This window comes from Prinia subflava, chromosome 4 (assembly GCF_021018805.1).
Source record: "Prinia subflava isolate CZ2003 ecotype Zambia chromosome 4, Cam_Psub_1.2, whole genome shotgun sequence".
NCBI classification, from domain to species: Eukaryota; Metazoa; Chordata; class Aves; order Passeriformes; family Cisticolidae; genus Prinia; species Prinia subflava.
This window is the reverse complement of record NC_086250.1, coordinates 65783339-65809503: the sequence shown is the minus strand read 5'-3', so window position 1 is coordinate 65809503 and position 26165 is coordinate 65783339. Positions and strand designations below refer to the sequence as shown.

General features: G+C 39.5%; 1 protein-coding gene across 3 annotated transcripts in view; it reads left to right on the top strand.

Moving 5' to 3' along the window:
* Positions 1–26165, top strand: part of SEMA3D (semaphorin 3D) — a 134338-nt gene that overhangs the window by 65170 nt on the left and 43003 nt on the right. For all 3 annotated transcript variants that reach the window (XM_063396996.1, XM_063396994.1, XM_063396995.1), the window contains exons 4-8: positions 7077–7139; positions 8797–8916; positions 13112–13205; positions 16417–16545; positions 22328–22470. In XM_063396996.1, the coding sequence (XP_063253066.1) occupies positions 7077–7139; positions 8797–8916; positions 13112–13205; positions 16417–16545; positions 22328–22470 (549 nt within the window). The remainder of the gene's footprint in view (positions 1–7076; positions 7140–8796; positions 8917–13111; positions 13206–16416; positions 16546–22327; positions 22471–26165) is intronic.

The following is a 26165-nucleotide window of genomic DNA, read 5'->3' as shown; positions in this document are numbered from 1 at the left end:
CATAACATACACATGAAAATGCAGTTTTCAGAAAACCCTTGAGGCTGGAAGTATTGGCTGCTACTTAAGTTCTGTTGGAGATCACAGTTTAAGAGGAGAACTGGGGCATGTGGAGATGTCACTTTGTCCCACACAGATGAAATATTAAAGCCCATTTGGTTCTAATATGAGGATTCACTCTAACAGCCACCTGCCAAAATTAAGCTACCAAAATCTTGTCAATGTGTCTTCCAAATACACAACTTTTATTTTCCTCTGAGTTCCAGTGCAGTTTACTCAGTTTGACAGCACTGTGAAAATAAGGAATGCCATACACTGACACTGGCATTTCTGCTGTGTTGTAAATCACTTTGAAACAAGTGTCATATTCTCTCTTTCCGCCTTCCTGTTACATCAGATTATATCTATCAGAGATCCAATTTTCTGTTATTATGAAATAACTGGAGATGGAAGTTCTGGTCAGTTTTTTCCTAGATGTATGTTGCAGGTTTGGGAAATAGTACCACAGGTGAAGGTCTGCAGCAGATGTAAACAAGATTAAGGATACATTCTTGGCTTTTAAAGTATTTCTAGGAGTTAGCTATACCTTGATGAAACTGCTATAAAGAAAGCCAGATGAAAAAACTAAGGACAGCCTGGTTAGTTTTCAAATACAGGGAGAAATTTAGATGAGGAACTTAGCTGTATCAGCTTCCTTTGTTTGCTGATGACCTTAGAATACTGCATTCCATAGCACAGCAATTACAGGGGGAATCAGTTACAAGACCTGCTTGGGGTAACCTTCTTGTTAGGATTTGTATGTGAGAACATTCTGCCCAGTCCCCCAAGCTCTGGACTTCCATACTGCCCACATTAATGCAGCAGATGTGAGCTATTTAGAGAGCGACTGATACACAAATATGATGTGCTAAAATCAGATCATTTTCTCATTAATTAGCGTAGTTGGTTAGAACATGGTGCTAATAATGTCAAGGTCACTGGTTCAGTCCCAGTACAGGCCATTCATTTAAGAGTTGAACTTGATGATCCTTGTGAGTCCCTTCCAACTCAGACTATTCTGTGATTCTGGGATAATTGTAACACTCTTTGTTTTCCACAAAATAATACAGAGACTACATTAAATTCTTTCCAGTGTTTTCTGGGAAATTCAGTAAATTTTTAGTGCTTGTAGTAATTTTCAGTGAAGTGACCTGGGGTCAGTATACAGCAGTGACAAATGTCCTAGTTCTCAGGATGCAGTCCATGAAATCCATGAACACCCACTCTTATTGCATTGGGGCATGACATTCATGATATTGCCTTATGCAGCAGGGTGACATTCTTATTGGATCACTGTCATATGTTTTCTCAGTGCTCCTTGATCTTACTGTTTTTCTTTGCTTTTGATTTTTTAGCTATGAATTACAAAGTTCTTCAGAAAATCTAGAAAAAAAAAAAAAAAGATAGTCACATTATTGTCATTTTACTGGTGGGAAAATTGAGACCTGACTGTCACATATAGTAAGGCAATAACAAAACTAGGATTAGACTGTCTCCTGGTTTACTTCAGTCTGTTTGGCTCATGTTGCCCTCTTTACTGTACACATTTTATGGTCCCATTGAACTAAGTAATGAATCCTTTTTTTTTTTTTTTTTTTCCACACAGGGGGTTAGTTTTTCATGGAGAAGAGTTTCTCAGGGGGAGTATATTGCATATGCCAACATGGCAAAGGGTTTACAACTCAGTCTGGCTTTGTTCTTTGGAAACTGCAGTTGGGACTGTCATATGGGGAATTTACCCATACCAATGAGCCTAAGCTTCTGAGTTACAGTGTACATGCTTCACAATGCCTTAATAAGACATTTTGATGCCCAGAAAGCTGTAATTTTATTGCATACCTCCCCTCAAGCATCAGTATGATGAATACCTAGTACATAGAATGAAGCAGGGGAAGACAGCTGCCCTTCTCTTGCTGCAGCAAGTAGCTGTTCAGAATCTGTATTTTCATCTAAATGCTTTTATCACCTCTTACTCCTTTAAAATAGGAAGGGAGCAGTCCCTTTTCTCACAGAATTCACTGTGAGTGTTTAGAGACGTGCTGATCAGCCGATGTCCTTCACTCCTGGTAGGAACACGCCCTGCTGTGCTGCATGCACCACTCACAGAGCACCTTGGGGTGTCTGGCACCAGAGGCTGCACTGATAGAGAAGTGCTGAACCACGTGCACAGCAGCAGGCATTGCTCCAGGGAAAGCTCCAGGGCTGCTGAGAGCCGACAGCCTCAATGGGACACTCAAGTGCTTGCTGCTGGCATGAGCATGGCTCTCTTGGGGACCCCAAAATGGAAGGAGTCACGTTGGTCAATTGGTCTCACTCCCTGCTATTGGCACCACCTACCTCATGGAGCAGTTATTCCTTTCATAACCCGCTCCAAAGCTGCTGGAAGTGGCCCTTTGGGATACTTCATGCAACTTCTTCAGGAATGTTGTTGCTCTGGAACAGATCCTCGTTACTCCAGTGTTTCAGATTTAATTTTTGTTAAAATCAACAAACTACGATATATCTTTATTTATGAACAGTTTATACCCATTTCCTCTGGCTGTTTTTAATTCTGCTCTTCAGAACACTTTGATTTCTTCCTGCATAATTTAACTCCATTTATATTTGTGATGCTTCCCAACTTTCTGTCACCTGCATGGGTTGTGGCAGAATTCTGGGTTTTTACCAAGGCTGCTGAAGGGTACATGAAATAGGATGAGCTCTGACACTGTTGCTTGAGGAACTTCATGAGTAACTTTCTACCTCAAGTTCTTTACTTATCAGAGCATTTTTTTCTTGTACTAGTGCCTGCTTTTGGCAGCTGAGCTAAATCAGTTTCCGGGTGACAATTTAGTAAATACTTAAATGCAGCCATGACAAAGAGCAGCCCTAGCACCTTAATGTAATTCAGCTGGGTTATTAAAGTACAGTATTGGAGTGGACTAATGTCTGTTTACCAGTTATATTGTCTTCTCTACCACACTCCATCGTATTTCTTCCCTAACTGAAAACTTCTTCTGAAACCTTACAAACAGATGAAGTAAGACCAATGGGTTTTTAAATTGTTCAGGTAGCTTATGATCTTCCTCTTTTTTATTGTGACAATATATAGCATTTTTCCACTCATTTGATGAAGTCCTGCACCATTCCAGATTTAGAACCCTAATTAGAAGTGATTCTTGAAAAAGCTGTACTTTCACACAACATTTTTTTTTGTAATCAGACTTCTCTATTTTATTTTTGAGCATCCCTTCTCCTAAGGATTTATAGTCTGAGGTGTTAGCTTAGGAATAAAATCTGATCGAAAAAGATAGATACTGAAAAGTGAATAAAATACCAGTATTACAAATTCATGACAGATGTCAGCTGAAATTAAACTCTTAAAGATGGATGCAGTTATTATTTATAAATATATATACATATATAGCATCCACATACCAATTTATATATATATATATAAATGATACACATTTTTAAAAAAATTTGCTTTCCTTTTCATTCCTTTCTTATAGTAAAAATGCATATTTAGAGGATAGGAAAATGTTACTTTTAGAAATCTGCTGCTCCTGATCTGGAAAAGACCTTTGTGGTTTTAAATGTTTGGTTTTAATCAGAAATCAATTTCCATCTACCCTTTAAAGTGATACCTTATCTGTCCTATGCTTATGTACTGCTTAATTTTGTACTCCTGGGAGGTTTTCTTTCTCTCTGATAGAAAAGAGCTTATTAACTTTCATTTATTAGGAGAATTTAATTTCTTTCCTGTTGCTAAATTTAAGAAAATATTTGAAGAATGATTTAAAAGTAGTGGTAAGGTTTTGTTGTTTTATTTTTTAATTGGGCAATAGAAGATAAAATCTGGAAATCATGACAGCAGCCGACCTTTGGAATTTTGATATGGTTATTTTAAAAGGAAAATAAACTGAAGATTAAGAAAAGAAAAGAATCCTCTTTAAGTATATAGTTAACATATTCCAATAGTTGCATTCTTGCTGTAAATTTAATAACTCCATTAACCTATTCTAAGATTTCTCCAGACATTTCATATACAGATGCAACTATAAAATATATTAAATATATAATTAGTATTGTTTGTAACACAAAATGATCATAAGTCACTGTTGTTGTCACCTTTAATATATAGTGCCTGACTATCTGTTTTTTGTTCCCATTCCTTGAAGTTTTTTTACTTATTGAGGAATTCAGGAAAAAAACCCAATTTGTTAATAAGCTGTTACCATTGTGAATAAAGCATGTAAATAGAAAAAAAGAAGAAAAAAATGACCAATTTCAAAGCTTTGAACCGTTTAAAAGCTCAATGATTTTAAATCTAAAAGAAACTACAGGAGCATGCAGTCTTACTTTTTTGGCATATTGTAAAACTAAGTAACTCATCGGAATAAAATATAATAGTAAAACTCAATTTCACCCTCTACAGAAAAGTCAGTACAGATGTGTAATGTTACTTGTGTCAGTGTCTGAGGGAACCAGACCTGTGGTACTGTTACACAGCATGTCCTGCAATAAAAAATGAAGTTAATGCTTTCTTGCTCAGCACATCAGCTCATTATTTATTGTGCAATTTTCTTGATCTATTACAATTTATAACTGACAGTTTCTGGGAACCTCTCATTTCTCATATGGAAAGCAAATAAGTATCACTTTTACTCCCCCATATATAATTGAAAATTGATTTTCAAGTTGGATCACTTAGCTTCACTTTTCATTGTCTAATGTGGCCTTATATAATGCTAAATAGTGAGGCTGTTGAGTAACTAGAGAGTAAAACAATTGATTTTTTAATATAATTGTCTGTGGTCAATTATCATAGAAGTGGGGGTGTGTGTATTCCAGCCTTGTAGGACAAACACTAATTCCCATGAAGGAATCTGTAGAATTGAGGGTAGGTCAAGTCCATGTACACTTCTGATGCCTTGAAGCAGATGTTTCTGGTTTTTAACTCCTCCAGTTCTTCCGTGTAGATGGCAAAGAGAGCTAGGCATTTTGAAAAGCCTGCTAAGGGACATCTTGTCTTCCTAACTGGATAGCTAAACTTCGGCCAAAAATCTCCCAAGCCCATTGAAGACCTCTAGGCTTTCCTGTAAATGATTCAGGGATTTTGGGCAGAATTGGGCATAAAGTTTATGCACAAGAGAACTGACAGCTCAGACAAATCTGCTTGGCCAGGTGTGTTTGGAGATCCATGTTCTTAGATTCCTCTCTGTTCCTTCTCATCAGTTTTTCTTCATGATAGCTTTTCATCACCTTTTCTTCTTAAACTTAACCTGTGTTGCAATCAAGACTCATCCCACTCTGCCCAGGCAGAGACCAGACTGGACCCACCCTCAGCCCCTCATGATATTCCCAGTACTTTCCTCTGTTCTTCCTGGCACTGTGCCACCCACACGCCCTGGCATGGCTGATTTCAGATTGTATTCTCATACCTGCTTACTATGACCACATCATTCTGAAAAAATGCTCTGGGAAAGCAAATTTGTGCTCCAGTGCTGCAATGCTGTTACACACTGTGTTATCTCTGACTGCGTGTAAATATTGTTGTAGAGGGTTAAGGTTTAAGTAACTTAAACTACATTATCTCTACTAAGAGGTTTTTATCAGAAAGGTAACTAAATTCACTTGAGAGGAAATTAATTTCCTTGCAGAAATCCAATACATCCATTTTCACTGGGAAGTGAAGAGGAAGAAATAAACCAAAAGTGTTCCAGATTGAGAGAAGCAGTGACTGTAGGGTTTGGGAAGTGATAAAGGTACTTGACACAGGACACTGGCTTTTTGCTTTCCTTACCCTTGTGGGACTGAGCCTGTGTGTGTCAAGCCACATCCTACAAGGTGCCAACAGCTGGGTGAAAGGGAATATGACAGCAGTCAACTCCCCTTGTGTGCCATTGAGTCGTGCATCCTTCCTGGATGATGTTTTTATTTCTAATGCATATTATAAAAATTCTTCATTCTTATATATTTGCTATTTAAGATTTTGTAAAGCATGATTGGAGACTACTCTAAAGCATTTGTGACTACTAATGGCCTGCTGACTGGTGCCTGGGACTTGAGGCAATGTACTAATCAATATTTGCTTAAAACATTAGTGTGATTTGTGGTGTTTTTACTATTAGTTATGAGAAATAACAGTTTTGTCTTGTCAAAATTAGAAGTACAAAATACCCATTCTTATTAGGGTGGTTGTGGAAGAATTTTTATTTAGCTTCTATTTTAAATTTAATAGAATCAAACATGTACTCAATCATATCCAGTTTTGACTGCTTAATTTGAACCAGTGAGGTAGAACCCGAACTGTTGTTCATTGATATTTCTTCACTAACATAATTTGGATTACAGTAACTGATAGTATTTTGTCATCAGGATTCATCTACATCAAAACCTATTTTATAGAATTCTTTAAGGCAGATTAAAAAAGAAAGGAACAGTATCAATATTTAATGCCAGTTATCTAAGTTCCACGATTCTACTCTAAACTTCTGTTTCAGTTTCTCAGTAAACTCAATTAATGTTGATGGGTGACATTTTTAAACCATGCACTGTTGATTTCTGTCAAATATACTTTTTGGTCTACAAATTTCCCTTGAGCTATCCTTAGTTTTTTGAACCTGATTATTTTCACTTGAAAATTGGCAGAAGGAGCTAAGTATTTTTTATAAGATTCATGCCAAGTCCACTGGCCCACATTCTTCATAAATTTGCCTGGCTTTGCAATCAGTTTAGTTTCCAGATGATTTGGCTCATCATAACTTTGAGGGAAACACATAATGGTGAAAAGGTGCCCTGGCCAGATTAACTGAATGCTTTTTAAAAGTCCATGTAGCCCATGAAGAAATAAACAAAGATCCAGGATATTGATTTAAAACCTCTTAACATTTTGTTATGGAATCTTCTATTTGAACTCATGTTCATTTCAATTTGCAAGCAAGGTCCTTCAACATGCATAAATCTGTTTTCAGTGTTTGTGGAATAATTAATGTACAGTCACAGGACAGTTTATAATTTTGCATAATCTGTGTCTTCTTTTAACTGTGTTACAGATTTACTGGCCTGCAGCAAAAGAAAAGGTAGAATTATGCAAATTAGCTGGGAAAGATGCCCATGTAAGTATGATGTATACTTTTGTATTATTGCTGAGAATTATGAATATCTGCATTTGTTACTAAATGCACAAAACGCATTAGTAAGCTTTTGTTACACTTCTTGTGAACTAATGTCCTATGTGTTTTTTCTTATTTAAAAAAATTACATTTCTATTGTTTTTTTAAATATTAATACTTTAAAAAATTTCAACACTGCATAGAGCAATCATACTAGGTTGTTCTTTTATGTAATAAATGCAGCTGAGAGATGAATGGACTTTCCTCAGAAATGTATACCAGTCAAAACTTCCGTGAAATCCTCTTTTTTGGCATTAAAATGCTTCTTTTTGTCTTGAGAATGTCCTGAATGTAACTTCATTATAATTCATTAAAAAACCAGAGTTGTAAAGCAGTGTACAAATCAACTTAACTTGCAGACAGCTTCAGTTAGGGTTAAATGAAAAGCTCAGACTCAATGGCTTTTCCATGGGACCACAAATTTTCTTTAGGAAGTATATTTAGGATACGTACGTGTATACAATACAACTTTTATATGTTTTGCGTACCACAGATTACATCATGTGTCTAGAGCCCACTATAAATGTAAACATTTCCTGGCTGTAAAATAAATTTGTTCCTTTTCTCTCTCTCAAAAAAAAAAAATCTCCTAATTTCTATCCAGCATGTTGGTTACCAAGGTAGATTGCAGCTCAAAACACTCTCAGCTCTCTGCCTGAAGAATTTCAACTTCTTAGTCTAACCTGTTGCTACCATTATTTTTACAGCAGTCAAAACCTAAACAACACCTTTGCTGAGCACTGGGAATATTCTTACACTGGTGTATATGGAAGATTTGTGCTGTTCTATTTTTATACTAGGAGAAAAAGGAAAGGGTCCTGGGAGGAACCTGTTTGTTTTGGACTCTCACTTAGGTGTAAGGGGATGTCTTGAACATATGAACATATCTTGTGTACTCCCTCTGAAGTACTTGTTGTGTGTTTCTGTATTAATTTCATTTTGAGGAAAGCTAGAGCAAGCCTTTTCCTCCAGCCCATGTATCATCCTTGGAGCGTGTAGCAGCTTCCTGTGCTTACCAGCATGGGCCAAGCCCAGCTAGAGCCAGGACAGCCCACTGGACTCAGAAATGACTACCAGTAAAATGTCACCAGTAAAATGTCACCAGTAAAATGTGGTTGGTGCAGAGACAAAGCATACCCTCTAAAGTGTGTTGAAGCCTTTCAACCCACCACAGTTACTTTAATCGTGTAATCTTTGGTGTTAAGGCATGTGCATCACCCTGAGCTGGGAAGCAAAGGCTGGAGGACTGGTAGCCAGACAAACCCAGTGGCTCTGCAACCTCTGCCCAGATGTGACAGGTGTTGTTTGCTACAACACAGGCTGAAGAGATACGCTCCAAACTGTGCTGTGAGCACACAGCTTCTTGTGGCTGTAAGCATTACAGCAGAATTAGGTTTGCCAGTCTGATTGATGAACTGCCTGTTAGATAGCCACTGTCAAATTGTAGTTGTCACAGCTTTGGACTACTTTGTAAACAGTCTCTGCTACAGTAGTTTTGGGCTTAAGTATACCAGTGCTATGGCTGTAACTTAGCAAACTGTATAAGGTGAAAAAGTAGAATAAACATGAAAAGTAACCTTTATCTTTCTTTTCCTGACAGACGGAATGTGCCAATTTTATCCGTGTTCTTCAGCCGTACAACCGAACCCATGTTTATGTCTGTGGCACAGGAGCATTTCACCCTCTCTGTGGATACATTGAACTTGGAACTCACAAAGAGGTAATTTAACTTTCTCACTAGTCTGACATGTCAAGGAATAGCCCTCATCTTGTTTAGCATTCATCATAGATTGGAAAATACCATGTGAGTGTGTAAAAAATGGCCTGACAGCAGCTTGCATAAATACCAGGGTAAATGGTGGATTCTGCGGGTCAGGCGGGAACGCTCGTTCTCACATTTGGTATGTGCATATCGCTCTTGAACAAAGCACTTTCCTCAGGCTTAATACACAAAGTTCTTTGGAATGACACTTCCATGTGATTAACTAAGTGAGGAGAACATCTAACCCAGATGTCTTCCTTTCCAGTTAGTAATTTCAGCACATGCTTTCCTCATGCTTTCAGAGTTCAAGATGAAGCTTGTAGTTCTGTCTTTTAATGTACATATACCCTTGGTCCACAGAGGGATTCCTATGCCTTGTGCATGAGAGAAATAAACACATTGAAAAGGGTCTCTGAGCCTGAGTGCAGCGACAGCGTCTCAGGACTTTGCAATGTGTTGCAGTCTGGCCACTAAGGAGGTGTTGGGTGTCCTCCATCACTAGTGGCATATTCCTGAGCTGAAGTTAGCAGCTGATTGGTCTTTATTTGCTGGTGACAAAGAAATCTCTATTCTAAGTGGTAAATGTTTGAGACCTAACCCCTACAACAGAAGAATTTTGGTGTTGTGTCAAGCAGCCACTTAGTACACAAGTCTCTTTTTAACTCCTATATGTATCACACCTTGGCTATATTTATCCCACTGGCACAGTTCTCAGACAGTGTTGAGATGTGACCTGTCTGGCTGCTTGCCTATGATGCAGGCTTCCTGTGCTACTATAGATATAGCTTTCTCTTTTCTTCAAGGCTGGGTAAAATTCTAGACTATAAGAAATGACATCTAAAGTTACTAAATGGAATAATCTGAAACAGAGTAAGAATCATAGAATGGTTTGGATGGAAAGGGCCCTTGAAGAGCACCAAGTTCCAACCTCCCTGCTGTGGGCAGGGACACCTTCCACTAGACCAGGTTGCTCAAAGCCCCATCTGGCCTAGCCATGAACACTTCCAGGGATGGAACATCCACAGCTTCTTTGGGTAACCTGTCCTGGTGCCTCACCACCCTCACAGGGAATAATTTCTTCCCGATATCTAATCTAAACCTACCCTATTTCATTTGAAGTTATTCCACCTTGTTCTATCACTGATATATGGAATCAAGGGAAGATCTTCATAGAGGAAGAAAAGGGAAAAAGGGATTAATGCTTGCCTAGACTGAGATCCATCACTATGTACCCCACCATCTGGGGGCTGGATGACCAATCCAGTGGGGCTGCCTGTGCCACAGAAAACTGAAGCTGTAAGAAATCTACACAGTGGTGTTCTTTGCCTAATAAACTGTTAATGCTTCTGGCATTGTCTGGTGTATAATTTGGCTTACAATGAAATAATTCTGTAGACTTCTTTGCTTTGCTACTTTAAATATTGCAGTTGAAGCAACTGACATTTTAGATCCCTTGTATCATGCTGATTTCTTAGCTGAATGATCAAATACACAGCTGAATGGAACAGAACAGCTCTCAGCAAGAGTATAAGTAAGGCTCTGGTTTACCTCTGGGTCATTAGCAAAATTCCTTATTCAGTCTACCATTGCCCTACTTAATTTCATCTACCTCATTTGTGAAGGTTGTTTTCACCAGACCTTATGAAATTATGGATTTGGTCTGACTGTTCAGTCCGGCAGGCAGTCTAGACAAGGGGTCTGTCTCAGTTAGACATGACCAATTACCTTGTGAGAGGAAATGGAGGAAGAATCCTGGTATTGTATTTCCTAATCCCCTCACTGTCCCCAGTCCTGCCTCTCCCACATTCCTCCTGGTTGCTCAGCTGCAGTGGTAGGTTGGACAGTGTTCAGCACTGCTCCTGCCTCTTCTGACAGAGCAGCTCTTCTACAGCCTCCTACTGAGTTATCAGCCTTGAATGGCATCAGGCATATTTTCCCTTTCCTTGGAGGCCCGAATTCCCTTCAGCCACCATCCTTCCACCACCTCTCCAGATAAACATGACAAGACAGGAGGGTGCTGACGATAGGCCCAGTGATGTGAGTTTGACAGGCAATTGAAAATGTCTCCTTGTAGGAACTGAAGCCAGGAGATCATTCTCTTAGAATTTTTTGTTCCAGGAGTATGTGGGTGGCTGGGAGAGCCAGGCCCTGAGATAGGCTCATGGAGGCTGTGAAGCCAGGCAGTGCTCTGCTGACCTTTGAAAGCTGCTGGTGGATCTGCACAGTGCCCTCCTGGCCAGTGCCAGTGCTGTGAAAACAGAGGAAAACAGTGTGGATCAGGTGACTCAAAACCACAGCAGACACTGCTTTTGAAGCAGTACAAATCCCCAACGGGATCACACAATTAAAGGGGATTAAAGTCCTCGTCTTATTATTGCTCAAGTCTCTGCCAAAACTTCTCTTGGCTGGTGAAGAGGAGGCTTGGCCCGGTTGGTGCTGTTGGCCACAGCTCTCCAAGGGATGCTCTTTTCTTTGAAAGCTTTGCCCAGAGTGAAAGCAGGAGGTTAATTCTGTGTGAATGCCTGGTAGTATCCATTAGTTTGTCTGGGGGAAGTCTGAAATATTTGATCTATAACTCCCTTGGTCCCCTGAGTACTGCTGAGCTTGCAGACAGCCCCTTCACATGTGATAAGGGAAGGGTTCTCTGAGCAGCTCAGGGTTGCACATCCTAGAACAAAGGACAATGGGACACCAACATTGTCAGAAAAAAAAAGCCTAATTTTTAGTTTAGTGCTCACTTCAGTAGCCTGAGAATTTGGTTTGCCTGATAGTCCACAGGTTTGGGAAGGTAACGAGTTTTTTGCTGATTGAATTCCACTTTGTACGAGCTAGGATTGCTGGAGGAAATTGAATCTATGTTCCCAGATTGGAATTGATTTTTCTTTTCTCTTAAGGAGCTTAATTATTCAATATCCTGGGCTTTTGTCTTCTTAACCTGGAGAGTTTAGGAGGCATCTCAATAACATGGAAAGGTTTGGTCATTTATAATCTAATGTGCATTAAGGATGAATTGAATTAATGTGTTGCAAAGTCTAATCCTATATGGCCATCTTTGGACATACTTGCTTGTCATTTGTACTCTCCTGGCCTCTTGCAAGGCAGAGATACGGAATAATTAAAATAATTAAAATCCCTTCACCCATTTTTAATGTTTAAATCATGGAGATGTTTTGATTTTTTTTTAAACTAGCTTCTAAATTTTTCTCTCTATAATACATTGATTAGATTTCTGAGTACTAGTGGGTTAACATCATTGTGGGTAGGAAAGTATGTTAGAGGGAAATATGTTAAAAGCACTTCTCTAGGCAATCTCCCCTCGCTTAATAGCAGCACAATTCTGAAGATGAAGTCTCCATACCTGCAGAGAGTTCAGTTTACTCCTCTGAGCTGTCAATTTGCCTTCAGCAGGACTCACTGTGGATTTCAGGTTAACTGTACTTTCAGGAAACCATTGAAAGGGACAAGTAAAAGAATCCTTGTTGGCCATTCAAAATCATAATAAAGCTTCAAGTGGATGCCTGCAGGAATTGAGTTGTTGATTGCCCACTGAAGAGATTGGCAATAATTTTTAAATAACTTATTTTCTTTATCTTCCTCTACGCCCTTGTTCTTTGGCCCAGGAATTAATCATACTTTATTTGGAAACTACAAGGAAGAAACTATTCTGATATCTCTTGTATCTTTAGCCTTGTTAAAAATAATAAGAGAGAGCATATGCTGCTTTCATTTTAAAAGGGTCTGAACTGTGTCTGTTGTGAACATTATTCAGCAGTCCCTGGAGAAATTTCAGAGTCAGCCAGAATCCCTTCAGGGTCTCCTGTTGCAACACAGTCTATCAGCACTTTCCCAAATAGAAGCCAGTGCCTTTTAAGTACAATCCAGCTTTTAATTAGAGTAGAAATGAACAATGCATCTCTTTTTTTCTGAAAATAATTGTATTTTTTTAAGATTTGTGTTTCACTGTAGAGTGACCAGGAGACAGCAAAACAGAGTGAAAAAAGCCAGATAGAAAACAGACACAGACTGTAAACATCAATACTGAGACAGCTACATGATCTAACAGACCTTCACTTTGTACATTAGCAGGACTGGCTGTCTAAGTGAGTTTTTCTCTGTAGGCACATCAGGATAATGATTTTGTGTTTATTCTCAGGAAATGGTGTTCCGTTTGGATACCCAGAACCTGGAGTCTGGCAGGTTGAAATGCCCCTTCGATCCCCAGCAGCCGTTTGCTTCAGTGATGGCAGGTAAGGAGCCACCAGGGCCACGTGCTGCCCTCAATCCTGTGAGGGCTCTGGTGCGAGCCCAGGGGCTCAGCAGATGTCACTCTGCAGCCCCTGTGGCACTGGTGATGTTCCCAGTGCTGGTTTGTGCTCTCAGAGCTGGGGAAGCCTTCAGGCTGCAGACACCAGAGGCCTGGAAGGGCAGCAATGCAAACAGAGGCATTAGAATGGCTGTGAAGCCTCTGTCAGCCGGGCAGGAAGGCGGCTTCACCCTCACCCAGTCATTGCTCCTTTAAGAGGACAACAAAAAAACCCACATGGACAGGGAGTGTTTGAAGCCCTTGTGGGCCTCTTTCTGCAATTATCAATATGTTCTGCCCTTTGAAGTCTGCTGACATGCACTATTTCCATAAATACGTTTCTGAGGTTTCTATTTACTCGAGCAGCCACTTCTGAAGCTGGGAGCCGAGGAACAAGATAGTGCACTCTGCCTGCTGCGTGCATCACAGCACTGTGTGGTCTGACATTTGGGGCTGAGGAATGTCAGCTTGACCTCCGCATTTCAAATCACTCTAAGAGCTACTTTTGTCATGGTTTGGTTCATAGCTTTGGACAATTTTCATTTAACTTGTCCGTCGAGCATATGAATACAAGATAAGAGTGAAGCACCATGACGTTTTCATTTACAGCCAAAGAGCAGTGGTGACAGTGCTTTGAAGTGTCGGTCACTCTGTGTTATAAAAAGAATATGACTAATGTTCAGCCTTTATTCTCAGATAATAAGATAGATGATTTGTGATTCTGACCCTAAAGATGGGGCAGGACTTCCTTTATTAAAAACAATAGATTAAAGCCTGTGCTTATTCTTCTCAGAGACCCCTAGTAGTCTTTAATGACCGTGAAGTCTATTTTTAAAATGGGGTTCCAGAAACTTTAACTTTTTTTTTCACTTTTTTTTCTAATGCAAGCAGTAGAACTCTTGTGATTTATTACAGCATTGCCTAATTTCAGTAGCACTCTCGTGCTTTGACTGTTCTGTTAAATCTTGTGAAATGAAGGAGCTGCCGTCTTTAGCTACCTAAGACATGAACTTTGCTACATAAACATTTTTTGATCTAGATAAAATTAATGGTCACAGTATTAGAGTCTCCCTTTTTTGACTGTGGCTGGTGTCAAGTGCTTCACAATAATGTACAAGGAGCACTGTAAAGAGTTACAGGCCTGACCAGGGAATGTGGTTTTGGTCTGTCTTTGGATGCTTACCTTATTCCCAAGTGAACTAGGAGAGCAGTATAGTTCATGCAGAAGATGCTGTCCTGGAGCTCAGGTGAGATCATTTCCCATCTCTGCCACTAATGAGCAGAATAACCTTAGCATGTCACTTCTCTCTACTTTTATTTATCTGCCAAATGGCAATAAAGATTGCTAATAACCTTCAGACACTTTAATTCACTTTTTATTCAGTTATACATTTATGAGCTAAGTAATATCTAACTATATTTTCACTCATATATGTAAGTAGATGCAACTGAGTAATTTTCATTCTTTGTAGAAATAAGTAATCTGAGCACTACATGACATACCACTTCAAGTAAATCCCATGCATAAATTTGAAAATCTAGGTTTTTTGACTGAAAAATCACCTGCTCATCATCCATCCTCTATTACAAATTACCACTCACCAAAACTGTAACAGGAACTTGGAATGAGAGATACCAAACACCAAGAGAAGTGTTGAAAATGCCTTGTCAGCAAAGCCTAAGCAAGGATGGAGAATTTCTGTTGGCCCTTCAGATGTATCGATCACCAAGTGCCTGTCAGTTAGCAAACACCAATTACCCTGCCCATTCCTCATTATGACAAATACCTTTCAGAATGCACTATTGTTTCTTTACAAAGGCAACATGCTGTCTGAAAGATGTGCTTTCCACAACTGTCATGGAAATAATGCAGAAGTAACAACAATAATGAGGTAAAAAGAAAGATGATAGATCTTTTTTGGACAAATAAAGTGCTTGTGGATCATGGGTTATGGGTTGGTTTGTTGATTTTTTTTTCCCTTGATCTTATTTTTTTAAGTGCATTTACATCTTTCGCAAATGAAAGCACAAACATCAGTGTGGAATGGTATTTATTCTGCATTCACTCTCAACAAAGGCTTCTCTCTAAAAGATCTTGTGAAATGTTTCAACCCAAGGATATCAGAAAACCTGGATAAGGAACTTCTGGAAGGGGATTTTTATGTATCATATAGCTTTTTATAAGATTATAATTTATGAACAGGAACTTTTTTGTTTTTATGAATTCTAGAGATTTATTTCTGCAACTTATTAAACAAAAAAACCCTTCTTCCATGCAATAAAGCTTGTTATTTTACAGAAAAAAGGAATATTTAAAATGCATTATGTGGTAAAAAAAATGTTCACAGTGATACTGTTTCTTTGCTTCTTTTTGAAAAGTACTGAGATCTGAAGGGAAACAGAAAATGCTGTGCATTTCTTAGCATTTTCATTGCCCAGGAAAGGGGCAGAAGAGCAAAAGTGACTGCAATTGCAGCAAGCTCACAGCATGATGTAGTGTCCTTGTGAGGCAAATTCTGGCTGCCTTATTTAAGCAAGATGTATTTATTTTAGCGAAACCGCTCTGTGTTAAAATGATGATGATTTGTGTCTGTAGCCATATTCCTGCCATTAACACCAATTCCCTGAATTTGTGCCTGAATTCCTCTTTGAGAATTAAGAGTTGGATGAAGATCCTTGCTCCAGGAATGGGCCAAGCTGCAACATTCCAGTGGGGAAGCAGCCATCCTGTTTTCCTAGCTCAGGAGCAGCAAAGCCATCGGGGCCGTGGGACACAGGAGGAAGCTGGAGTGGACAGGTGGCCATGCCCTCACCTGGCTCCCATGAGTGTTCAGATTAAATACACCTTTCTACCCCTAAGAGCCCAATAACCATTAAAGCCTGGGAAATTTGCTTTTCTGAATGATGCTTAAAAGATCTGAAAATCAGGCTTTGACTACCTTACTTCTCAGACATGTAATTGCAACTATCACTCTCATTTAAATGTAAGTAAATTCACAGAACCAAAAAACCCATTAAAATATGACCCAATAATATTTTAAAGCTTTAAATTATAGACCAATTAAACACAGGTGTTGTTCACCCAACAAAATGTAAATAGTCTTAATTTTTTCTGTGTCACAGCTGTAGGAACCCTATTTCTTTTTAATTTGCAGATGAGTATCTTTATGCTGGAACAGCTTCTGATTTCCTTGGCAAAGACACTGCTCTGACACGGTCTCTGGGCCCTTCTCACGACCACCATTACATCAGAACTGACATTTCTGAGCATTACTGGCTTACTGGTAAGATCCCAAACATATGCTGTTGTCATTTGCATTGTCCCTGCCTCTCTGCAGTTAATAGCCCCTTCCTTACATAAATATATGTCCAGCAACTATAAATATAGATATTGTATCATGGACTCTTTGGATTACGTAGGCTTTTTTAAAAAAGCTCAGTGGAACAGAAGTGCGCTTGAGAAAAGTCACAGAGGTGAAAATGCTAATTAAGGGGAGAGTGGGAGCATAAGACCTAATCATAGTTTCTGTCTTTGATCTATATATCTGTGTATAATCCTACAACTGAAATAATATCATGACTTAAATGCTTCTATATCCAGTCTTATTGGGATAATTTTTTAACTGTTTTTTCAAATCTCTTGTTAGAAGCTGTTCCATATAGCATGTTGCAACAACAGACTAGAAATCCCACATTTTTTGGTAGGAGGTCTTTTTTTTTCTTTTCCTTTTTTTAGGGGGAAAAATGCCCTTTGTTGCTGTGAGGATCATTTTAAAACCACTAAGGGCACACTAAAATAGCTTCCCAAGCAAAACACTGCTTTTTCTTGCCCGTTAAAAAACATTGTGAGCTAGTAAACCCTCTAAAAAACTGGCTGCATTTGCACCCAGCTAGTCTCAAACCACACACAGAGTAACATGGAAAACTTCACTCATAAGCTAACCCTGCTCAATTAAAGCATCCTCCTTTTAGCTGTCAACTGGCTTTAAAGATGTGGCAACACTGGCCCTGGCTCAGGATGCCTGTGTAACTATTATGGGTGCAGTGTAAAACCAGGGCCTGCTGACCACAGGGTTAAGTTGTCTTCCCAGCAGACAACTTCTCAAAAGAATAATTTTGCTTCTTAACTCTTTGAGACCTCAATAAGAGGAAATGTTCTTTTTTTTTTGGTTAAAAATTTTTCCCTAGCCCTTCTCTTCCTTCTTCTGTATTGTTGCCTTAAATTTCTATCTAGATGTAACTCCATAACCCCAGGATTTCTGCTGTGACATGAGGAGAAAAAGAAAAAGCCACTTAAAAGTCATATTTGCCTTTCCAAAGAAAGAAGAATCTCACATCTGACTCTTCTGAACTATCCCACTTTCATTTCTTGTGCTGAAAATCTTTCTTGTCCCATGTCTCCTATCTCATCCCTCTCGTTTGCACACACCCCTTGTGCAGTGTAAAGCAGAAATGGACTGTGATACGGACCGGGATGGGTCCTTCCAGCAGTCAGTTCTCTAATTCTAATTAGCCATGCAACTGCATATCCATTTTTATCACTTATTTCCTGCAGATGCTCAGCATGGAAAGGTGCCTGGGTAGCTGCTTTCCTAAGGGATGCAATAATAAGCTAAAAACAAAGATTTACTGTGGTTTGGCCCTGAGGAGCATCTGGTGTTATCATTAGTACAGATCCACATGGATGAGCATTACAGGGTTCAGTTCCCGGTCCAAAAGAACTTGTAGCTTAAAAATACAGTTCCAAACATTTCTTTCTCTTATTTTTATTTCTTCGTGAGCAGTTTGAGGCAAGGGAACAGTACAAGAAAACAGAATAAACTTTAGGGTTGAGAAATGTTTAGGTGTTTTAGTGGTGGGGGGGGGTCTATATAAGTATAGTACCTTTCCTCTCTTATTTAGATTGATTAATGATTTATTCTGTTTCCACTTAAAACGTCTGGATTTGTGAAACTTTTCTAAGGAGAAGAGTATATTAATATGTCTGGGTCTGAAAAAGAGCTTTAGTGTGCTAGACCCTGAGGTGAAAATTGCCCCACACTATATAAACACTGAAGACCCTATATATTCTTCAGGTTTACCTTGTTTCCAGGCATATAAAACCTACAGCCACAATTCTGTCTAAGACTTCACAAACACAATCCAGTCAGTGTTATACTAAGAGGCATAGACATAAACTAGGTGCTTTTAATATTTTGAAACAGTCCTTTTAAGGTTGGAGAAAATTTTAAGTGCAACTTGAAATGACGGCATCATTTCTGCAATAAGCCATAGGGTGGCCAATATATTTCTAGTTTATTGTGTAATGTTACCAATTACATACTTTTGTGCTTTGGTATAAAGAAAATATTTACTTGATTTCAGGTTTAAAACTCCCATCTCATCTAAATCCCCTCTTCCCTAAATCTACTGCCCATTTACCAAGCATGTGTTAGACCTCCAGGAAAAGCTGTACATACTTGAATAATTGTACAATTGGAAATAAATTATTACCATGCATGACTCATGTTTTACTTAGGATAAGCGTAAAATGTCCAGCTTGTTTTCTTCCAGAGGGCCAAGGAAGTTTTGCTATAATGCACCTTCATATTTTTAAAGTTTAGTCTTATTCTGTTTCTGGAGCCAAAATTATCCTTCCCTGAGGGAAGGGAGGTAAAGACAAAGCGTGAGGGAAAAATGCGTGGGATACCTTCCAGTTCCTTGCAGGGCATCTCTATCTTGACTAATTAAGACATGTCCTAATCTCAGTGACTGAATAGCAGCTCCACAGAGGGGGAAAGGAGGAAGGCAGCTAATCTTTCCCATGACTCAGGCTCACAGTGCTCTACTCCCGCAAGGGTGGCACTGGGGCAGAGGGGAGCAGGGCTGCGGAGCCAGGCGTTCCCACAGCTGCTCACCGGCACTGCCGGCCCAGGGATGAGGCTCGGGGGGCTGGTGGCCCTCTCCGGATGGCAAAGCCACCCACTGGAACCCAGTGTGCCCCGTGCCAGCCCCGTGGGCAGAGGAGAGCCAGCCCTGCACACAGGCTTCCACTGAACAGCTGCACATTCTTCCCTCCTTCATAGGGAGAGAAGGCCGTAGCTGGAGCGAGGGCTTCCTTGAATTGCATTCATCTCTTTTTTTTTTTTTGCCTTTTCACTTTTTTCATAGCAATTTAGTCGTCTTTTCCAGGGCAAAGTCTTGGAGGCAATGAGTTCTTTATATCCTGCGAACTTTGGATGGGATTCAGCTCCCTTAGCTCTAAAAGGCAAAAGCTAGCATCCTGTCTGAGCTCAGTCCTTTCCCTTGCCTCTGTAATTTACTGAGAGAGGTGACACTTCCAGAGAGTGACTCACCCCGCCTATTGTAGGAGTCTGTCTTGAAATAGGATTATTCATTGTCACTTTGTCCCTCCCTGAGAGAGGACCTGGCTGAGAATGGGTTGGGAGCTTGACTTTTAGGTGGTTATGGTAAATGAGGTAAGCACTGTCCTTTGTATTCTGTCATGCCATGTATTTCTGGCAGCCCAACCACACAGAGGTGCTGCTTCCCACTGTTTCGGATTCCTTTTTCATTTCTTTGTCTTCTGGGACAGCCACTCCTTTGTGGTTCTCTTTTTCTGAGCCTAAGTTCTCCATAGGTTGCAGTGCCAAAAATCACTGCTGGTTTCAGAAGGGGGTGGTGGCCAGCAGGTAACCAACAGCCAAGCCAGCAGTGAAGGACCAGCTGTATCAGCTTTTCCCACCAGGCCACATGAAAAAAAGCAGAAGCAACATGTGTACCATCTATTCCCAGAGCTCATGATGCCTTTAATCCCTGAGTTACTTACATACAGCCTAGCCATGAACTTAATATGTGGGAGAATCTGCTGAAGCAAATAGAGGAGAGATAGCTCTGTCTGTGGTATAACAAAAAATAGTGTAAAATCATCATCATTAGTTTTTTCTCCCATGCAAAGAATCCAAAAACTTAATTCACAGTTAGTTTAAAAGCACTTGTATATGTTGGATAGAAGGGTTAGAAAAGATGAGACAAAGATCTCAATTGCAGAACATTATGTGCCTTTGAGATCATAATTTCTTCTATTTACTTGTTTTCACTTTGTCTTATCTTTTACAATGAACTTGTGTTTGGATTTACCTTTCAACTTCAGTGTTTTCAGTAGTGATTTAAAATTGTTAAATATTTGTGTTCTTTTAATTGGTTAGAGATTCTTCTATATCTGTTCCAGGAATAGGCATGGAGACATTTATTTTTGAATTTGACTTGCCAAGGAGAGCAATGAAGTTTAATCTTCAGCTCCCATACATTCAGTGTTTTGTTCTGTCAGTGTGGATTGGGAGAAAAGGGATGGGACTTTCAAAAATGTGGTATAGAAGAATTTCACAGGTTTCCTCTTAAATGGCTGTTTTGCTAACCACATATTTAAGAAACCATACTGGAAGCATATTTATGTATTTATTCATGCTGAGAGATCTAATCTTCAAAGTAGCCTTACAGGCCCTGAGGGTTAGTTGAATATTTTCCTCAAGCTCATTTTGAAATCCTAACTTATAGATCTTGATGCCTGCATCATTTCATTTTTTCTGCTAACACCATTCTCTAGTGTCAGAAAGGTTTAAAATGGAAGCAGCATTGTGGCTATTTTCACCCATAAATTTATTCTTCTGTCACAAAGGTGCACACTTAGCACTTAAACACATCCCATTTTGTCTCAGGCCCTTTGTCTCAGACTGCAGACTTTTGAATCAAGGACTCTCTTTTTCTTCTATGTGTACCATAGAGTTCATGGTGAAAATTCCTTAAGGCTAATACAGAGTAACAATCATTATGAAAAGAACAAAGGCATGAAGATATATTGAAAGCTGATAATAGTATTCCCCCATATAAACAGTGTGCTCTGTTTGCTCTGCATTCTTACACCACCCTCCTTATTGCTTTCTACTGCAGCCTACCTGATACTGGGGGACAAAGACTGTGTATTTTATTGCTGAAAGAATGTATTTTAGAGTCAAGGGTCTCCTTGCACTGTATTTGTATAGCCACTTCTGTTTAAGGAAAAACATCATTGATCCAAGTGCCCTCAGAAGAGCTCATCTATTGTAGCACACTGGGGAATGTCTGAAAAATCACTGCCCCAAGTAGCTGGTTCACTTGTGCAAGGCAGGGTTGTTGCCTGCTCTGCTGCAGTCATGGACCCTTGAGTTGCCTAAATTTCTGATTTTAGTGCAAAATTTAGAGGAAAACAAACAAACAAAACCCCCAACACTGAAAACAAAAGCCCTCAGCTAGTGAGCAGGTAGAGCAAGGGTTGGAGAGCATGGATGAGGGAGCTTGGGAGCAGTGAAGAACATGTAGGCCCAGTAAAAGCATGCCTGTAAGATGCACACTAGCCTTGGAAGGGACCAGGAATAGTGTAATGGCCCAGCGTGCCACAACAAGGCATTTTTTGCAAAAAGCAGATTTAAATAACCCAAATGAGCCACTATGTTGATATAGCCAATCTGTTTTCAAACACAAGGAACGGAGTTCTCAAGACTGACCAGCCAGTTTTGGAGTTTGCTGTGCTAACTGGGGAATCCCAGCGTAGCACTGTGTTGGATTTGGTAGATATAGACAGTGAGATTGCTGTATCACAGATACATGGGAAACATTCCTTTGCAAGCTATCTCTAGTGTTATATTTCTTTATTCATAACTACTGCAATGAGTAATTGAATTAACTTAAATCCTACCAGGTGATTTTAGAAAATCTACTTAGCTTCATTTTGGTGGCAAGAGCAGTAAGGTAGATTTGTGTAGGCAATACTTCGTACTGAGAGTTACTGTATTTCTAAACAGAGAATGATAACCAGTGCTGCATAATTTTGCAAGTGGTAGTAAGAGCTATACACAAAAACATCAGCCTGAGAGTAAATACTTCAGGCCCCATGGCAGTTTTCACTTGTAGTGAGTAAGAAACTTGCTGCTACATATCTATATAATATTTTTATTTCACTGGAAGATGTAACATAAATGCAGAGATTTAACAGCAAGTACTAAGGCTTTTCTTACTCCCTTTTTAACTCCCTTTTTTTTTCATTTCTAGGAGCAAAATTCATTGGAACTTTTCCTATCCCAGATACTTATAACCCAGATGATGATAAAATCTACTTCTTCTTTCGAGAAATATCACAAGATAGCAGCACATCTGACAAGACAATCCTTTCCAGGGTTGGGAGAGTTTGTAAGGTGAGGACTCTATCTTTTTGATAAAAATTAAGCAAGTTTGGTTTATTTCTGTGAGAAATGTGTTTTCCCCTTTGTTACTCAATGAGTCATCGTAGTAATTTTTCTGAACATAGATTACTAATGCCATCTGAAATTTACTTGTCAAAAAATAGACTTGGTATTGACAGTGCACCTCTTTTAAAAGCTAATATGTTTATAAATTGTAATCCTGTGTCCAAACAGTAAAGTAGTAACCTTCAATGCAGCAATGTTGTGCTTTGTTTCATGAGCTTTCAGTGAGGATGGATGAGTCAAAGTGTACACAGTGGCAAGTTATTTGGGGTTTTGTGGAAAGTGCCCACTGTTCCTTCAGCGTGGCTCTGTACACCATTCCTGGGCATTACTGAGAGCTGGGGTCAATCATTTGTTTCTACACATTCTTGATAACCCACTGGAGTGAGGGGAGGCTAAGAAAGTCTACAGTTTCTGAGCTGCACCTACATCTGCCTGGAGGTTTCCTCCCTTGGGAAGAAGAGCAATCCTTGACCCATTGACCAGGAGGAACCAGAACCCGGGTCTCCTGCAATGTAAAAAGTTCATTTGGCCTGACCTCCTTTAAATGATTACTCCTTCACTTTTTTCTTCATTCTGCTTGGGTTTGCCCTTTATAAAAGATTTGGGCCTCAATGGTATATACAGACTCAGTATTTCATGAGCTGAACTCTTCTTGGAGAAGCTTCTCTGTCAAGGGCAGAAGCCTCCTCAAAAGATGAGAAGAAAAAAATGTTCCTGCACGTGAAGACAGCAGTGACAGACTACACTACCCAGTGTAGTTCATTGTTGAGCAGCCTGATGGTTTCACTGAGGTCTCTATCCACAGAGGCAGAAGGGTCTGTAGACTTCAAACACACACTCTATCCACTCCTTTGTCCCCTAGGACATTCTGTTCCTCTTCTCTGTAGTAACAGAAGCAGTCAGTAGAAGTGCTCCCACCTTGGGTCCTCAGGAATCACTAGTAAAAGTCAGGATAATGGAACTTGAAAGTTGCCTTCATATTAGTAACGTAGTCAAGAGAAGCTTTGAGCAAATGTTTATCTCGTGATAAATTAGATATCAGCAACACCACAGCAGTCACAAAAGTAGATACATTTCTATGAATTTGTTCAGAAGCTTTAAGTGACTTGCAATTTCTGAGCAGTGTGACTCTGCTGGCAGTTTCTCGAGAAACTTGAAAATCAGTAAAAAAGAAGCATTTGTGATTTGCAGTCAGATGTGTGGGAGAAGAGCACTCATTCAGCTGTGGACACACACTGAAAAACAGAGGGGACAAGTGTATGGGTGTGTAAATCTACAGCTGCTCTGCAGTCCAGCAAACTCCCAGCTCCAACTGAGATTTCAGTGGCCACAGCCATTTCACACTTCTGTCCTTGACATAAAGTGTTAAGATAACAAAACATTCATTCATAAATCAGTTCTCTAGTAGGTTTTTAGCCAGACGAAAGAATGGATAATCTTTAGCTGGGTATTTCACAGCAGAGTGATTAATGGCAGAATGGAAATGCAAACATTTATGATTTGCTGTTGGACATGGCATTTGCTGATTATGAGAAGGCACTTAATGCATTAGGAGAAATTGATAGACAACATTTTCAAGCCAAGGCACATGAGAGAGTGTAGTAAACTAAGATATATTGGCTAGAGAAAACCAGCATCCTTTACCTAGAGAAAAAGAGATAAGCTATCATAGTAAAAGCAAATGTATTGTAAGGAAATCCTAATGACTGTCTATAATCATACCTCGAATGAGAATGAATTTGTAGAGTAATCATGTTAACAGGAAAAATGTCATGAATTTTATTTTTAGTAGTCAAACCAAAACAATGAAAACTGATAAGCAAGGTGATTATTGTTAATAGTTCTACCACTGTCTTCTTTATTTACTGAGCACTTCCCACTGGCTGCAGAATTCTCTTGGTAATCCAGACTCCTGCTTTTTATATTTGTCTTAATTACCAACAAATTCAAAAAATATATTGCTATTTATTAGAATAAAACCAGAATTATTATGGGTATTTAATATAAATTAAATGTGCAAATAGACTTGTGAACATATTTGTCTATGTCCATAGACTGAGATATTTTACATCTGTGCTGTGGTATGAAACATCTGCTGTGCTTAATTGTTCCTGACATGGGAACAATGCCTTTGATTGGAACAATTGATAACAATTTCTGCTGTCTCATTAATGTGATATGTACTGCACAAAGTTAAGCCTTTGCCTTCTTTCCCTGTTAAGCAGATAATAACAGTAAATGGGAGGAGCTCAGCAACTTTTGAAAGAGTTTGCTTGGTGTAAACACAGTTTTTTTTCTACTAGAACTCGATTACTCTCTACCTCACCATGCCTCAGGGCTCCTGTCCATTAATGCCAGAAACACATGCTGAACTTAGAACAGGCTTTGTTTTTAATAAGAAGCTCAGTCAATGCAGCCTATTCTTTGGCTAATTTTCAAGGGTTCAACAATGTGGTCTCTCAGTGATCCCCTCCCTTAGGGAAAATCTTCTCTGGAAAGCATTCCCCTTTCCCAGCTACTTTCAGACCCAGAAGAGTGCAGTTCCCTTGCTGGCAGCTCTTTGCCCAGAGTCCAGCAGCTGTCACTTGTCCTGTTCACCCCACCATCCCCAGCAGTGCCTGCAGCCTGTGCTGCAGCCCTGCACAGCCCTGGCCCGGGTCTGCATCGTCTGCTCTGTGTCACTGGTGGTGTCACTGGCACTGCGCAGGAAGTGCTTTCAACAGTCACTTTCAGAACCAGTTGTGTCATTTATCATGGCAAATGGCATTTCCTGCTTTAGGTTTGGGCAAGGCAGAAGAAGTGTCATTGCCCTCTCTGTACTACCTGATACGCATATGTTCATGCTTACATAAATCGCAATGTTTGGGGTTATTGGTTATCTTTTCATGTAAGGCCATAACCAAAAAGAAAAACTACTGTTGAGGATTAGCCAGCAAAAATTATTTCTTTTTTAAAACGCATGCAGTTACACATATGTCTATTAAATGATCACACAAACCTTAACTTAAGAGCATGGATCCACTTATTTTTATCTCTAGAAACACAGGAATAAGCTTTTACAGCTACACTGTCTTCAAGCCCACAATGCTGAACCACTTTGCACCAGAGAAAGACAGGACACAGTCATTACACATTGGGGAAGATTTTGAAAAAAAAAAAAATACAACTGCAGCATCCATACACTCTGCCCTATGCAGTCCAGTAACAAGTAGGCTACATTTTTGTACATATTCACCACTAAATGACGGCAGAATTGTATTTATCGACAGCCTCACATATGTACAAGTATAGCCCTAGAAAAGACCTGGTTTTCCCTCCTACTTTCCCCACTCAAATAAAAATATAACATAGAGGAGTCACAGAAAAGGTTTTGAAGAGGAAGGAAAGTTTTTGGAGCTTTTGTTTGTTTGTTATCTGTATAGAAACACATCTTTTCATAGTTACAACCTCATCCTATTGGAATGAAGTGGAAATTAGCCAAAAGCAGTAGTCTCTGTGCTGCACTATGAAAATCCTGTTTATTATTACAGTGGTTTGCATTTGCTGTGTTACAGGCTTCTCTTTAATGGTTTTGGTGATGTATTGCAAAAGTTAAAGCGTGCAGTCTTAGAGGCTGGTTTCCGAGACCTCAACTGCCAAGA